At 38.3% G+C, this 14,508-nt stretch overlaps 2 protein-coding genes across 4 annotated transcripts in view; one reads left to right on the top strand and one right to left on the bottom strand.

The window, feature by feature from the left end:
* The window catches only part of LOC129267589 (alpha-(1,6)-fucosyltransferase-like), a 42,793-nt gene that overhangs the window by 14,405 nt on the left and 13,880 nt on the right, over nucleotides 1–14,508 (bottom strand). For all 3 annotated transcript variants that reach the window (XM_064102339.1, XM_064102340.1, XM_064102338.1), the window contains one exon: nucleotides 12,591–12,828. In XM_064102339.1, coding sequence (XP_063958409.1) covers nucleotides 12,591–12,828 — 238 coding nt within the window. The remainder of the gene's footprint in view (nucleotides 1–12,590; nucleotides 12,829–14,508) is intronic.
* LOC135154626 (uncharacterized) lies at nucleotides 1,731–9,846 on the top strand. The gene is made up of 3 exons (XM_064101428.1): nucleotides 1,731–2,196; nucleotides 7,820–7,921; nucleotides 8,659–9,846. The coding sequence occupies exons 1-3, from the start codon at nucleotides 2,071–2,073 to the stop codon at nucleotides 8,833–8,835; spliced, it is 405 nt and encodes a 134-aa protein (XP_063957498.1). The 5' UTR covers nucleotides 1,731–2,070; the 3' UTR covers nucleotides 8,836–9,846.

Here is a 14,508-nt window from a genome sequence, read left to right as displayed (position 1 = left end):
CCACAGCGGGCGTATCGGGGGGGGGGGGGGGTGCCCCATGCAGGTGCCACTTTCAGGGGGTGCAATAGGGAAAGGGGCGCAAATAAAGAAAAAGAAAACAGAAAAATAAAGAGAAAAGACATAGACATAGCGATGCAGAAAAAGAATACCCCTGAAGGTGATTAACATACCCCCGTTCTATGCTATTACCATGCTGGTAATACAGTTCTCAACACATTTACAAAATAAATCTTGCATGACATGCAAGACATTGCATTTACCCAGGAATGAATGAACTTTTGATTTCTTTTACAACATATTTAAATACAAGAGTTGCAAAGCTGTTGTACATGTAATTTCGCACATTTATATATATAAAACAAAACTTGACACCTGAATTCCATGCAAAATCGAAATTTACATCACTGCAAAGAATACCCACTGATTATCCAAGCGTGAAGACATACCACAGATTATGATATCAAATTGTTTGGGAGAAGATACACTTTCCAGCCATAATGATTAAACATTCATGACATATTTTCTTTAACTTACGGATTTGTGAGGTATCATTTTTTTTTTACTCACACGGAATATAATACAATTTGAAAGGGGCGCGATTTTAGCACTTGCTATGGGCATGACGGGTGCCGTTTGTCCTAGCCTCTTGTCGAGGCCCTGGCGGCTGCTTGCGATCGCCAGGCTCGCTTCGCTCGTGAAGCAGCCGCCAGGGCCTCGACAAGAGGCTACGTTTGTCCTCGATATGCCACTGGGCCACCACCACTGCTGAAAATGGAAGACACAATCTCTTTCCTGTAACTTATTTCCTCTTCCATGTTTACTCTATATTATATTATAAACACTTCCCAAATATGGCATGATTACTAAAATATATAGAACAAGGAAATTCACTTAAATTAAGAAGAGAACTTTATACAAAAGGGATACACACAGATAGGCCTGTTGCCACCACTGTTGGGGAAATGAAAGACACATTTTCTTTTCTGTAACTTATTTCATTTACCATGTTTACTCCATATTACATCATATATAAACACATTTTTATGAAAAAGTTTTGACAAAGAACTTCCCAAATTTGGCATGATTACCAGAAACAGAACAAGGAAATTCATTTGAATTGAGACATATAGGAGCTCACTCGGCATTCTCTTCCTCTTTCCAGTTCCCATGCCTCTCACTGATGTTCACTCCCTCTCTCATCTGACAAAATAATTACTTGATTCGTCTTTCCTCAACCATCTAATGCTTTCAATGTTTGTTTACTTATGTTTATTATGTATATATATGTTTCAAATATTATATCCATTTTTGTAGGGTTTTCCGGGGAGCAACCCTGTACGGGTTATTTAACCTTTGTTGTCTCCCCGAGACATGCTATGTTATATTTGTCTAAATGAAATCAATTCAATTCAATGAGGTTTTTGGGGGGTCTACCATATAGTGATTGTCTTTATTCTGTAATACAATTTAAGGAAAAAGCATTGACAATGCATTTGTAAGTTTGATCATTTCCAGTATCAGCTTCCAGTACGCGTCTCCACTCATTTTTTGTCAGCCCATAACCTGCCAATTGTTTATGTTTTTTTTTTTTTTTTCATTCTTTCTTTCTTTGCCGGATTTCTTGTCAGGAAACTGAGAGGGCGCTTTTTGCCTTAGACTGTGATGTCATAGTTGTATTTTGCTTCAAAGAAGCTGAAGAACAGTCTCCCGAGATTTGTGGGCCCCTCCCCTTTCGAGAAATCTTGGATCTGCCGCGCCCTCGGTTATGGGTGTGTGCTAGAGGCACACATGCGCACTGTCAATACAAACTAAAACGCCAACCATCTAGCGCTCTTTGATTGGGTAAAAAAAAATGGGTTTCGGTTCTGAACCTACATTGACTTATGTTATTGCAAATAATTCTTAATTAATCTACATTATATCCTGTAATTATAAAGCCGACTGAATATTTTGTGGAACGCCAATCTTTCCCAGTGTCTCGCTCTTTCTTTCATGCCTGCGTAAACGGTTCGAAGAATTTTTGTTGACGCCAGATACCTCGCCAGCGCCAAGCGGTTTCGAATCTTCATCATGTCTCAAGAACAAGACTCAGATCAAAAGAAAATACATGGATCCAGTGGTTGTTGGAGCGAGATGAAATCTGTGGAAGGTCTTCCTCGCGAAGAAGTTACCATGCTTCAAGGACTTCATGATAAGGTAAGTTCGACACGCAAATCGTATCGCAAAATAATATCGACCATTCCAATTAATTACTAGATTACATGAACATGATGAAAGTGTGTATGTTCTAAAGTAGTTGTGTTGTGGATTAGAAAATCCCGATGTTTTAGTCCTATTTGACATATTTTGCGACTTAATGAAAATCCCTTTAGATCGAGTTCCCCGGTCAAAATAATGATTGTGATTGATCTGATCATTGTCATTTACTCCTCCTGAAGAAGACGAAGGATATATCGTCGAAAATTGAGGCAATAAACATTTTTATTGGCAAATTTATTGACTGGATATGTCTTGATTTTTATATATATATATATATATAGCATATCAATATCACTTTATGAAGCAAATACATGAAACGGTATAGCTTTATACCTGCCAACATCTAGAAATGCAATTTATGAGCCCCGTCCAGTGGCGGATCCAGGGGGGTGGCGCAGGGGGCGCGCGCCCCCCCCCCACCCCCTAATATTTAGCGGCGCCGAAGGCGCCACTCAAAAAAAAATGAAAGAAAAGTAAAAGAAAGAAAAGGCGCTGCTTGAAAAAATAAAAATAAAGGAAAGAAAAGAAAAGGCGCCGCTTAAAAAAATTATACACTGATATAATATAAGCAACAGTAAGGAAAGACTATCCCCCCAGCAAAGCACGATCATATCATCTTCCTTATCTTTTCTTTTAACTACCCTTTTCCCAACAACTTCGCCGATTAAAAATAATCAGCAGTGCGCTGCCTGCATATAACTGGCGCCAATCAAGAATAATCAGCGCCACCTTAATCTAAATCGGCGCCGGACAAGAATAATCAGCGCCATTTGGTTATAAATCGGCGCTGCCAGAGTCTTAACCGGCGCCGATCAAGGATAATCTGCGCCACCTAAATCTAAATCGGCACCAGATAAAAATACTCGGCGCCATCTGGTTATAAATCGGCGCCGGTACAGAAAAATCGACGCTGCCTGAGTTCTTAACCGGCGCCGATCAAGGATAATCACCCGCCACCTAAATCTAAATCGGGGCCGGACAAGAATAATCAGCGCCATCTGGTTATAAATCGGCGCTGCCAGAGTCTTAACCGGCGCCGATCAATAATAATCAGCTCCACCTAAATCTAAATTGGCGCCGGGCAAGAATAAACGGCGCCATCTGGTTATAAATCGGCGCTGCCTGAGTTCGTAACCGGCGCCGATCAAGGATAATCACCCGCCACCTAAATCTAAATCGGGGCTGGTCAAGAATAATCAGCGCCATCTGGTTATAAATCGGCGCTACCTGAGTCTTAACCGGCGCCGATCAAGAATAATCAGCTCCACCTAAATCTAAATCGGCGCCGGACAAGAATAATCAGCACCACCTGGTTAAAAATCGGCGCCAGTCAAGAATAATCGGCGCCTCCTGGTTCTAAATCGGCGCCAGTCAATTATGAATTGCCGCTGCCTGAATCTTACGTGACGTCGGTAAAAATAATCAGCACTACTTGTTCTAAATCGGCGCCGGTCAAGAATAATCAGCGTCCCCTGGTTCCAATAAATAGGCGCCGGTAGAATAATGAAGAAAGGCCTATTGTCAACCAAATCTAGATCGGCGCCGGTCAAGAATGATCAGCGGCACCTGGTTATACATTTTATTGTTGAATGGTCATAACAAAACTTATCGCATGCCCTTACAGAGTGGACTGGGGCGGGGCAGTTTCCCACAGAATGACAGATGTCGGACTAAGGACTAAGCTTAGGACTTAGGACTAAGCGTCAAAAGAACTCCCGCTTCGATTTGCAATAATCTTTTGCTGGATATAATCTTGTTCTTTATTACAAACGTCCATTAAACTGTCATTTTTTTCAGATCGAAATATCAAAATTTTAAGCACGCACTTCGCGCTCGCATCTATTGTTTTTTTTAGATACCCATCTTAATCATTGGTACCAAAAATGCATACATGTAGAATATCAAGCTTTCTGGTCAGAATATAAAGAAATTTCAGCTCGCCCTCGGCACTCGCATTATCTGTGTAGTGAGATAATCCTCCTCATGAGTTACTACAAACAGTCCTAAACAGGCACCTTTTCCTGTTTTCAGGTCAGTATACTAAAAAATTTCAACTCGCGCTTCGCGCTTGCATTAATTTGTTGGTGAGATATGTGTTTCTATCTCATGAGTCATATAAATATATATATGCATATGTGTGTGTGTGTTTGTGTGAGTTTGTTTGTTTTGTGTGATATCGAGCGATTTGGAAAGTTGATTCATGATTTTTTCCCCCAAATCTTAAAAAAAGGATCGACGCCCCTGTGTATATATATATATATATATATACATATAGTAAAAAAAAACTTGTATCTCTATTAATGTACAGAAGTATTGGCCTCATCGCAATAAAAGGGTTAATACACGAGATTTTGAAATCGCACATAACATGCATAATTTGTGTTACTTTTTGCTTGTTTCTTTCTTTAATAAGTTTTTCAATCTCTCTCTATATATGTTTTAGAAAGATTATATGTTTAAATTGATGTATATTTTCTGTTATAATGAGATATGTGTAAGTGGACTTCAGGGAATGGTCGTACGCAGCAAGGAGGAAGGGGGGGGGGGGGCACATTCGCGATCTGCTGTTGTGAAAAACAATTATTTTTCCTTAACATTTCATGAAAACTATGAAAATGTGCAAATGTGAGATTGACAGGGTCAGACTTTACCCCTTTTTCAACATTTTTTTTAATGGCGCCGGTGAAGTGCAAAAATATGTGCGCCGCTCGGCAGTGGGCCCCCCCCCCTTTCGCCAAAAGCTGGATCCGCCTATGCCGTCTTACAAATAGTTACGATGTTCTGTTCAATTTATTCATTTATTTTGTCAGCATAAAAAATGATATATAAAATATGTAAATGAATGACAAATAATATTAGAGAAAATGGAAACTACAGAAAAAAATTTATAAAAGCTTGTGAGAAGTAGTTCCCATGATTCAATTAAATATATGATAATAACATTGAATGAAAAATGCACACACAGCAGCGGAAATCACCAAACAAACAGAGGATAAGGAAGGTAAATGTATGAGATTTCGGCAAGAAAAAAGAAAACAATATTATTTTGCATATTCATTTATAAATACTTTTTTAAACTTAGATTTAAATGACGAAATGGTTATTGAGTATGTACTTATGTAAGTAATTATGGAAAGCCAGCGATGTCAACATCTTAACCGCATGTTTGTTCAAAATATATTCCAGATATGACGCATAATATACATACATCGTATTCTTGAAAAGTCAGTGAGTTTTTCTTTTTTTTATTGAGTCCGGACAATGTACAAAAAATACCATGAATACTGTAAAGGAAAAATATGACGTTGATGGATTCCCAGAAAGATGAGGTCGATCGGATCAATATTCTTTGTATCTAAGTTTTTGAGGGGTCCACATCCTACAAGCTTTGCTTTTTAGTGGACCCTCCATTCTTCTCATGATATATACTTATATTGATTCTAATTATATTTAATTATATTGATTATATTGATTCAAAATTGACATGCACGTTAATCTATATTTGAATCACTTATTGAATATGTATACCATTTATTCAATGTTGAATCTTGTTCATGCTTTTGTTTAAATTGAATCAATTTATCTTGTACTTATTTATATTATGTTGAAGAATGAAAATAAATTTGAATTGAATTGAATTGAAATCGTAACTTTTTGTAAGACGAGGCCCTGGACAACTCGGCCCCCGGCATGGCCCATGGACAGAGTCTCATGCAGGGGTCAAGAAGGTCGATTTTTTTTTGTATTTTAGCAACTTTAACCATAAAAGGACTCGGCTATTTAAGACTTATTGAGGAATTCGTGGGGTAAATTGGTCTACGACGATTTTCATACACTTTGGAAAAATTATCATTGGCCATTATCATGATTGAAAACCAGGACAATCCTGATAAAATCAGGACAGTTGGCAGGTCTGTAGTTTCAGTGATATCCAGTCCAAATATTTGAAAGATTGTCCAAAAGAAGGCGTTAGATATCTAAAAAAACAAAAAGTTGAAAAGTGGCCACTTTACTTTTGTAAGGTTAGTATATACTCGAGTATATATGCCTAAAATTCACATTATTGACCCTTTCCAAAGCTTTGGTTAGGCTTTATACCCTGACAACAAGTTTATTGTAAAAATAGCAGAAAAATAATAAAAGATATTGCCGAAGGTTTGAGAAAAATCCATCAAAGAATAAAAAAAGTTATTAGAATTTTGATTATTTTATTTGTGACGTCATATGCGTGCAGCTTTTCTACATATCGTATGGTAATAAATCAATGAAATGAATTTTTTTTCAGAAAATGTATTTTACTGTACCTTAAGTATATCAATAGACAAATTATTTCACACCGTTTCTAAAAAGAAATAAGTCTTCACGAACCATTAAAAATTAGAAAATTATGTATTTTATATTACCGTTGGGGCACCTGCTCGTTTATGACGTCACAAATTCAAACCTTAAAACTCCCTTAATCTTTAATGGATTTTCCCCAAACCTTCACCAATATTTTTTAATTATTTTTTCCTGATATTTTGACAACAAACTTTTCTTCGGGGTAAACGTCCCCTTTAAGCTATAAACAGCGCTTGAATCAATCACCGTCAATAAGCGTTTTGAATATTGGTTCCGTCCAAGAATAATTCCCGATTGTCTATTGATATACAGTCAAAACTTATTAATTGCAGTAGACTCCGACATTTTGTTTTACAAGAGGGGCGATGTTTTCAAAACCTACGTGACTTTGAGTTGTAGAATCCCTTAAAGTGAGATGCTACCACTTTCATTAAAAAAAATGTACCTTGACTAAAACCGTTCATGCATACCCTATACCAGTAATTCCTATTATTTTCATTTAGTTAATCCAAATTGTCCAGATATCCATAAGACACCATCCTATCCTATTTTGGTTCAACTATCGGAATGGGCAAGGTAAATTTTCTGCATCGATTTCCCCCTATTTTTCGTTTTTTTTTTCTTTCCACTACAATTCTATAAAAATCAATCATTACCTGTACAACATACTTATTATCATTTACCACCACCATCAGTATCTCCATCATCATCATCATTATCATCACCATCATTATCATCGTCGTTTTTCATGATTGTGTTTTTTAAAGTTAACATTTCAATAATTCTTTGTCATCAATTCCACTCATTCTTATTGAATGTATGTTTTGGTTTGTCATTTCTTAACAATGACAATCCGTTTCGTCAAGTGATTTTTATGTTTAATGATGTATATTTCTGATTTATTTTACAATATTATAATGTTATGCAGAAGAAAAATAGATAAATCAAATTTAAAAAAAAAATCAAATCGAATGATTTAGTTTAAAAAACCAGCACTTTTTTAGGGGGAGTGGTGGGACGGAAATTGTCCCCTCTCGTATCAACGTTGGGTACGGCAATGGCAGGTGACCGCACATTGTGTATAACATTCGCTAAGACTAAGCTTACCTAAATAAGGTCATGCTTAACGAAAATAAATAGTTTAATATGAAAAATGGAAATTGTATAGGGAAAAGTGTATAATCATGCTTTACATTGCACACATCCATCATGTCCATAGGTACGAGAAGCAGCTCAAGAAAAAGCCGGCAAGCCCTTCACAGCTTTGGAACCTTTGCAATTTGCTACCCAGATTGTCGCTGGTACGAAGTATTGTATCCTGGTAAGTCATCTCAGGCGCTGTATCATGAATGAGATAGGTTCTTACATTAAAAAAAAATTATATATATGTATGTATATATATATATGTGGTCGTTATAAATCATGTAATGAAATAAAACGTTTCTAAATTAATCAAGTATATACGTAACAAGACACGGGATGTAAAATGCATGTTAGCATAAATAAAACCTAAAATACAACGCCACTATACCCCAAACTAGGCAGATACAAGCGTACTTTCTGCGTTTAATGTAAAGGGCAACAGATAAGGGCTTAATATTTTGTTTGGTCAGCCCCCCCCCCCGCCTAGTCCCATGTTACGCCGTTGGTTGCTAGGCAGTCAGATACAATGCTTATTGTTAAGAGTCTATCAAAAAAATAAGTCTATATTTTCGAAATTCTTTGAAAGATAATGATAGACCTCTAAAAGAGGGGATTTTGACACAAATAGGACATTATATTCGAATTGTTGGAGGGGCTGAAAGATTTGCAATTATAAATGACATGGGCAAATTTGTATTACTCTTATGATTTTTTCTTTACATTTTTTAATATCTATTTCCCTTTTTTGTCTCTCTCGTTATATAATTCCTCCTTTCTTTCTCTCTTTTACTTCCTTCCTTCTCTCTCTCTCTCTTTTCTTTCTTTCTTTCTTTCTTTCTTTCTTTCTTTCCCTCCTTCCTTCCTTCCTTCCTTTGACCAATCTCTGACCCCCCCTCTCATCAACCGCTAACTTAGGCCTACATTGACGACAAGAAAGAGTACGTTGGTGTCTTCATTATCTACATGAATCTAACTGGCGATGTCTCTCTAACCAGCTTCGAAGAACATAAAGCCAATTTCGATATAAGGTTCACCCCGCCGTTAATCCCGTCAACACCACCAGAAACCAAGAATAATCCAGATAAAAAGTAATTTTAAAAAGCTCGAAAAACTCGACATTGTGGTGCAAAGGGATAATCTTGACACTTACAATAGCAAGGTTGCGGGTTCGAATACTAATATGGGCAATGGACTTTTCAAATTATCTCTATTGCAACAAGAATTTGAAGAAAATAAAACAAGTCTGTACTTTTAGCCTGATCCACATTCCAAGGTTTTATCTGTTTTTATTTATTTGTTTATTTATCTATTTGTTACATTAACACAATTTAAAAAGCTGGCATACGATTGGGCCCTGTACGGTAAGACAGAGTGGACGGAAAGGAAATGGGAATAGTATTCGTAATCATTTCATTGGTAACCAACTCATGGAGTTCTTTGCATGTTCAAATATTGAGTAATGCTGCAATATACAGGCCTATTTATTGTGATATGTATTTCTTTTCTCTATTGTAAAGCGCAGAGAGAATGCGCTATATAAGTGATGCATCATCATTATTATCATCATTATTATTATCATTATTATTATGGGAAAACATGTTCCCTTTCCAAGATCGAGCCCCTGGACACACAATTCACGTATCTTTCTTATCTAAAAATAGTGTATTATAATGTAGCGTAATTTTCATCAAAGTAGAACTGATATTTTTTACCCGAACCGTCGACCAAAATTATGAAGACTGATGTACTGAGTATTTAGATCTCAGAATGGGTAGAATGCATGTATAGCACTTTGTATTTGCATTTGAGAAATAATTATAAACAATAATCGACGGCGTGATTCATCATATATTTTCATATATATATATTCATCATATATTTTCATATATTTTCTTCATTTCCAAGGGGATCCACACTTTACAAGCTTTGCTCTTTAGTGGACCCCCTCATTTCCATTTATGCTCAATATTACATGTGTTTTTGTTTTGTTTTACGAAGTAAGAATGCTCGTCTGTAAAATTGTACTTGATTTGTATTACTTTATATTACTTTGTATTATGTTTTGAATGGAAATGGAATAAAGAATTGAATTGAATATATTTCATATCTTGGATATCCATTTGTGGTTGTTATCTTGAGTCATGTGTGACGATTTGCTTAGAGGGAAGGAAAGAGGGGAAAAGAAAAGGGAGAGAAAAAAAGGAGGGAAACGAGAAGAGAAAGAGAAACGAGGAGGAAAAGAAGAGAGAAAGAAAAATTAGGAGGGAAGGGGAGAAAGAAAAGGAAAAATGAAGAAGAAAGATAAAAAGAGCAAAAAAGGAAGGAAAGAAGATGGGAAGAACGAAAGAGAGAAAAAAGTAATAAAGGACAAAGAGCACCAATTTGATGTTCGATCGGGGGGGGGGGGGGGGCCAAATTGACCTGAAATAAGGGAGCACCAAATTTACCTAAACTCGGCGCGGGGGGGGGGGGTGCCGAATTGATGTTCGACCTTTGGGGCGCCAATTTGATGTATGACAGGGGCGGAAAAATTATGTTTCATTCACATGGGGGGCGCCAAATAACTCATGATTCACATCTGGAGTGCCAAATTCATGTTCAACCAGGGAACCAAATTGACTTTCAAATCGGGGGGGGGGGGGTGTGCCAAATTAATGTTCAATCTAGGACGCCAAATTGACCTTAACCATGTTAACCCTAAAAGAACTGGGCTATTTGAGATGTATTGAGGACTGGGAGGCATGATGGCCCCTTTCTGATCTCGGCCGCCGTTCCCGCGCGATCGCGCCCAAATTTGGCACGCACATTCTTTAGCACATAAACTACAAGCCAGAATTTAAAAAAATCTGAAAATAATGATTTTTTTTTATTATCATGAATAAAATTTGCAAATTTATTCGTGAAAAACATTATTGGCATATTTATGTCACTATTGGCAAACGGTGGTTTGTTCTGCAAACTAAGTGGACTGAGAGGGGTTCGAGGTAGTTTTTATTTGTGTTTACATCTGCGTATAGGTGGTCCGGGGCCGGCCAGAGTCCTACTCCCGAGACTACCTATGGAGGTGGTCTCGGGTAAGGGTTGCACGGGCCTATTAACATCGGAAATGCAACAGATATTCATTCGAGCCAACCCTCATTTTTTATTCTGATATGGCTGATTGGCAAAGTGTATGAATATGATTGTCCATCTAACACTGATTCTATTTTTGGTAATTACTGAACTTCCTTTTCCAGAATTGGGAATATATATCACCAACTTTGGAACTATGTTTTGACCGGCGGAAAGATAAGGGCTATTTTACTGTTTCAGGTGATGAATTTGATCCCTCAGAAGATTGCTTTATAAAGTGCCGATTTGTTTAATTCTTGCAAAACAATCAACCTTGAAACTCTGGACTCTAGACGGAAAATTCTTGCTCAAAAATTTGCTAAATCCTTCACAATCAATCCACACTGCAGAACTTGGCTCCCTCCTCCCAAAAGGCTAGACATTTCTCTAAGGAAAATCCCTAAGTATGATCAATTCAAATGCAAAACCAGCCGACTCCGAAATAGTCCCATCCCCTACTTCATAGACTTACTAAATGAGAACTAGATAAATTTGTTGACCCCCCCCCCCCGACGATATGATAGGTATAGTTTTCTTTATTTGCTAGGATAGTCATCCTTATTCTATACCGCCTTGCCCCACTCAGTCTACTCTGTACTTAATTTGTTGTCATACTTTTTGTTTTTAATCTTCGCCACTACTTTCTTCATCTTTCTATCTATATCTCCTTTTAATTACCCTTACCTCTTTCTCACCTTTTCTCTGTCTGTCTTCCTATGCCGTCTTTATCCTTCCCCTTTTTGCCTTTTCTAATACTTTTCATTCATGCATGTACAATGTGCCTCATTGTGGTGGTTATAATTTGCGTACTTAATATTTATAATGTTCAATACAATGTATGATTTTATTTACTTTCAACAATTTATTTCCCTGTATTATAATAAGAAGTACTAGTAATTTTATTTAATTTTTCATTTCATGTTTGTACTTGAAGTATTATTTTGTTATTGTAAAATTGTACACATGTTTTTATTCAGCCTCTGGCTGCGAGGCACGTTTTAATAAACCATTATTGAATTGGATTTATAAAATGAGCCGGTCGAGGGACCCTTTTCTAGTCAGATCTAGATTGTGAGATATAATCCTATCCGCTGGTAGTAAACATTCGACCCCTGAATTTCATCCTTTTTTTAATGAATGTTTTTTAAATGCCATTTTAACACACGAGTCTAAGGGAAATGTTTTAGGCCTGTGATACCTAAGCTCGCTATTGCTGGAATTAACATGGCTGGTTTTTCAACATATCGTAGATAATAGGTCCATGCTATACGGTGGCACGTGGTTGGTATGGAGTGCTTACATCTGGGCCCCGTTAACTTTGTCGTTAAATAGTAACTACCTTGGTAACGATCGATGCTCATCAACCAATCAAAATTAAGGACTCCATGAAAGTTACCATTAGCCTGGCAAAGTTACCATAATAGTAACTTTTATGCAACGGGACCTCCTGCCTCGGGTAGGAAAGAAATAAGATAGTCTCTAAATTTGAAATTTGACCCATCATTGTGCAAATAATATTTTTTTTTAAATTTCATAGCGGATAGCGCGAATTATCAATGTTGATTATTCACTGGCTTTACATAGTTATTGATATTTTAAATTTTGATTTAAAAGAACTGCGCGTATTTGAATTGTTATTCCTCGACACTGACCTGCCACGAAAGAGAAATGTCAGCTTATCTACAATCTGCATTCGAAACGTTAGACCTATACTTTAATTGATATGGTATACCTACGCCCCCATCTGCCTGTTGAATTCCCGTTGTGGTCAAGACACGTCTCACTGAGGGGAAGGAAGTACCTGTCCAAACCCTCCTTGGCATATTTCATACCCTTAGAATCTAGGACAAGTGTCCTCCCGGTGGCAAAGGCAACCAACAAGCAGTAAGTCACATGGTGAAGTTGGCAACCATAGCCGCACGGTATTCTTATATTGCACGAAATCTTCTTTACCTTGCTGCAGTCTTTCGGATTCTGAAAAGACACATATTACAATCCCAAGACATATATTTTAAACTAGACGAAATGAAATAATAATCCCAGGGGTCCCATTTCCCTGGTCATACTATGGTATAGTGAGTTTTACCAAACCCAAGAGTACGAAGCAGCTGATGACATGGTCATGATGGTTATGTAGCGGGTTATACCTGTTCGATCAGAATCTTTCAAGTTCTGAAATGTAATGACTTGGAGTCACAAATGCCATCAGGACAGGCTTCAAATGCCGTGCGAACGACTTTCGAACAATTTTCGTAAGAACATCTTAAGCCCCTTTCACAATTGACGTACGACCTGTTTACGACCACCTGCAACAGTTTTTTCTTGTTGTTGCACGATCGATCCCTTGGTGTCTTGCGAGCACTCGCAGTCGTTGTAGACGATCGCACAAACTCGAAGTGGTCGGAGGTGATCGTGACTGGTCGCATCTGAACTTTGAACATGTTCAAAATCCAAACGCGATCAAATACGATTGATTCACTCGCAACAGGTCGTACCATCGGTCGGGCGATCATCGTGTGAGTGTTGTTCAACGTTGTACGACTTGGTGCGAGAGGTGGCACAACTAAGTATAGTCGCATTTAGTCGACTGGAGGTCGTACAACACTTGAAAATGTGTTGGAGACCTACAGAGACCAGTCTTGCGACTGGGTGCGATAATATGAGACTGTTGCAAGACCGATCGAAATTACGGCTTACTACATTCCACTACAGTTGCATTCGCATGTATGCGACCGTTCAGCCCCTTTCACAATTGACGTCCGACCAGTTTACGACCGCCTGCAACAGTTTTTTCTTGTTGTTGCACGATCGATCTCTTGGTGTCTTGCGAGCACTCGCAGTCGTTGTAGACGGTCGCACGAACTCGAGGTGGTCGTGACTGGTCACATCTGAACTTTGAACATGTTCAAAATCCGAACGCGATCAAATACGATCGATTCACTCGCATCAGGCCGTACCCGGGGTCGTACCATCGGTCGGGCGATCCTCGTGCGAGTGTTGTTCAACGTTGTACGACTTGGTGCGAGAGGTGGCACAACTAAGTAGTCGCATTTACTTGACTGGAGGTCGTGCAACACTTGCACATGTGCAAGCGACCTACATGTACAGAGACCTGTCTTGCGACTGGTTGCGATAATAATATGGGCCATAAGACTGTTGCAAGACCGATCGCAACGGCTTACAACATTGCACTACCGTTTCATTCGCATGTATGCGACCGTTCCACTCGCAATCCCTCGTGCAACACTCGCATGTGATCCCACGAGCACAATAAGAGCATATGCGACTTACTCGTGCAACGGGGTTTACTGGTTGTTTTTGTTGTACGACAGCTGTTGCAACTGTGAAAGCCTCTGTGCGATCTTATGAGATGACTAGCGATTGATGCCTGTTGCAGCCTGTCGCACGACCAAAAGGTCGCAAATGGTCGTACGTCAATTGTGAAAGGGGCTTATCGGGGATTCGCACAGCGTTCGTATGAAAGACTCCTTGCAGGACTCTCTATGTTATACAGCTGCGGTCGCATAGGTTCATACGAAAGTACCAAGGGATTCGTAGATGGGGCATAGAGTCTTATGGTCTTAGACCCCTTGATGAACAACTTAAGTCGTTCCTACGATCAACCTAAGAATTTGAAACTTCTAAAATTGTCTC

The sequence above is a fragment of the Lytechinus pictus genome, chromosome 7, assembly GCF_037042905.1.
Source record: "Lytechinus pictus isolate F3 Inbred chromosome 7, Lp3.0, whole genome shotgun sequence".
Taxonomy (NCBI): Eukaryota; Metazoa; Echinodermata; class Echinoidea; order Temnopleuroida; family Toxopneustidae; genus Lytechinus; species Lytechinus pictus.
Note: the sequence above shows the minus strand (reverse complement) of the source record. Positions and strands in the feature narration are given on the sequence as shown.

Excerpts from the sequence above, each read along its gene's own strand:
- LOC135154626 (XM_064101428.1), top strand. The coding sequence starts at position 2,071 with ATGTCTCAAGAACAAGACTCAGATCAAAAGAAAATACATGGATCCAGT. Across the intron at positions 2,197-7,819 it reads TTCAAGGACTTCATGATAAG|GTACGAGAAGCAGCTCAAGA; the intron begins GTAAGTTCGACA and ends TCATGTCCATAG. Across the intron at positions 7,922-8,658 it reads GTACGAAGTATTGTATCCTG|GCCTACATTGACGACAAGAA; the intron begins GTAAGTCATCTC and ends CCGCTAACTTAG.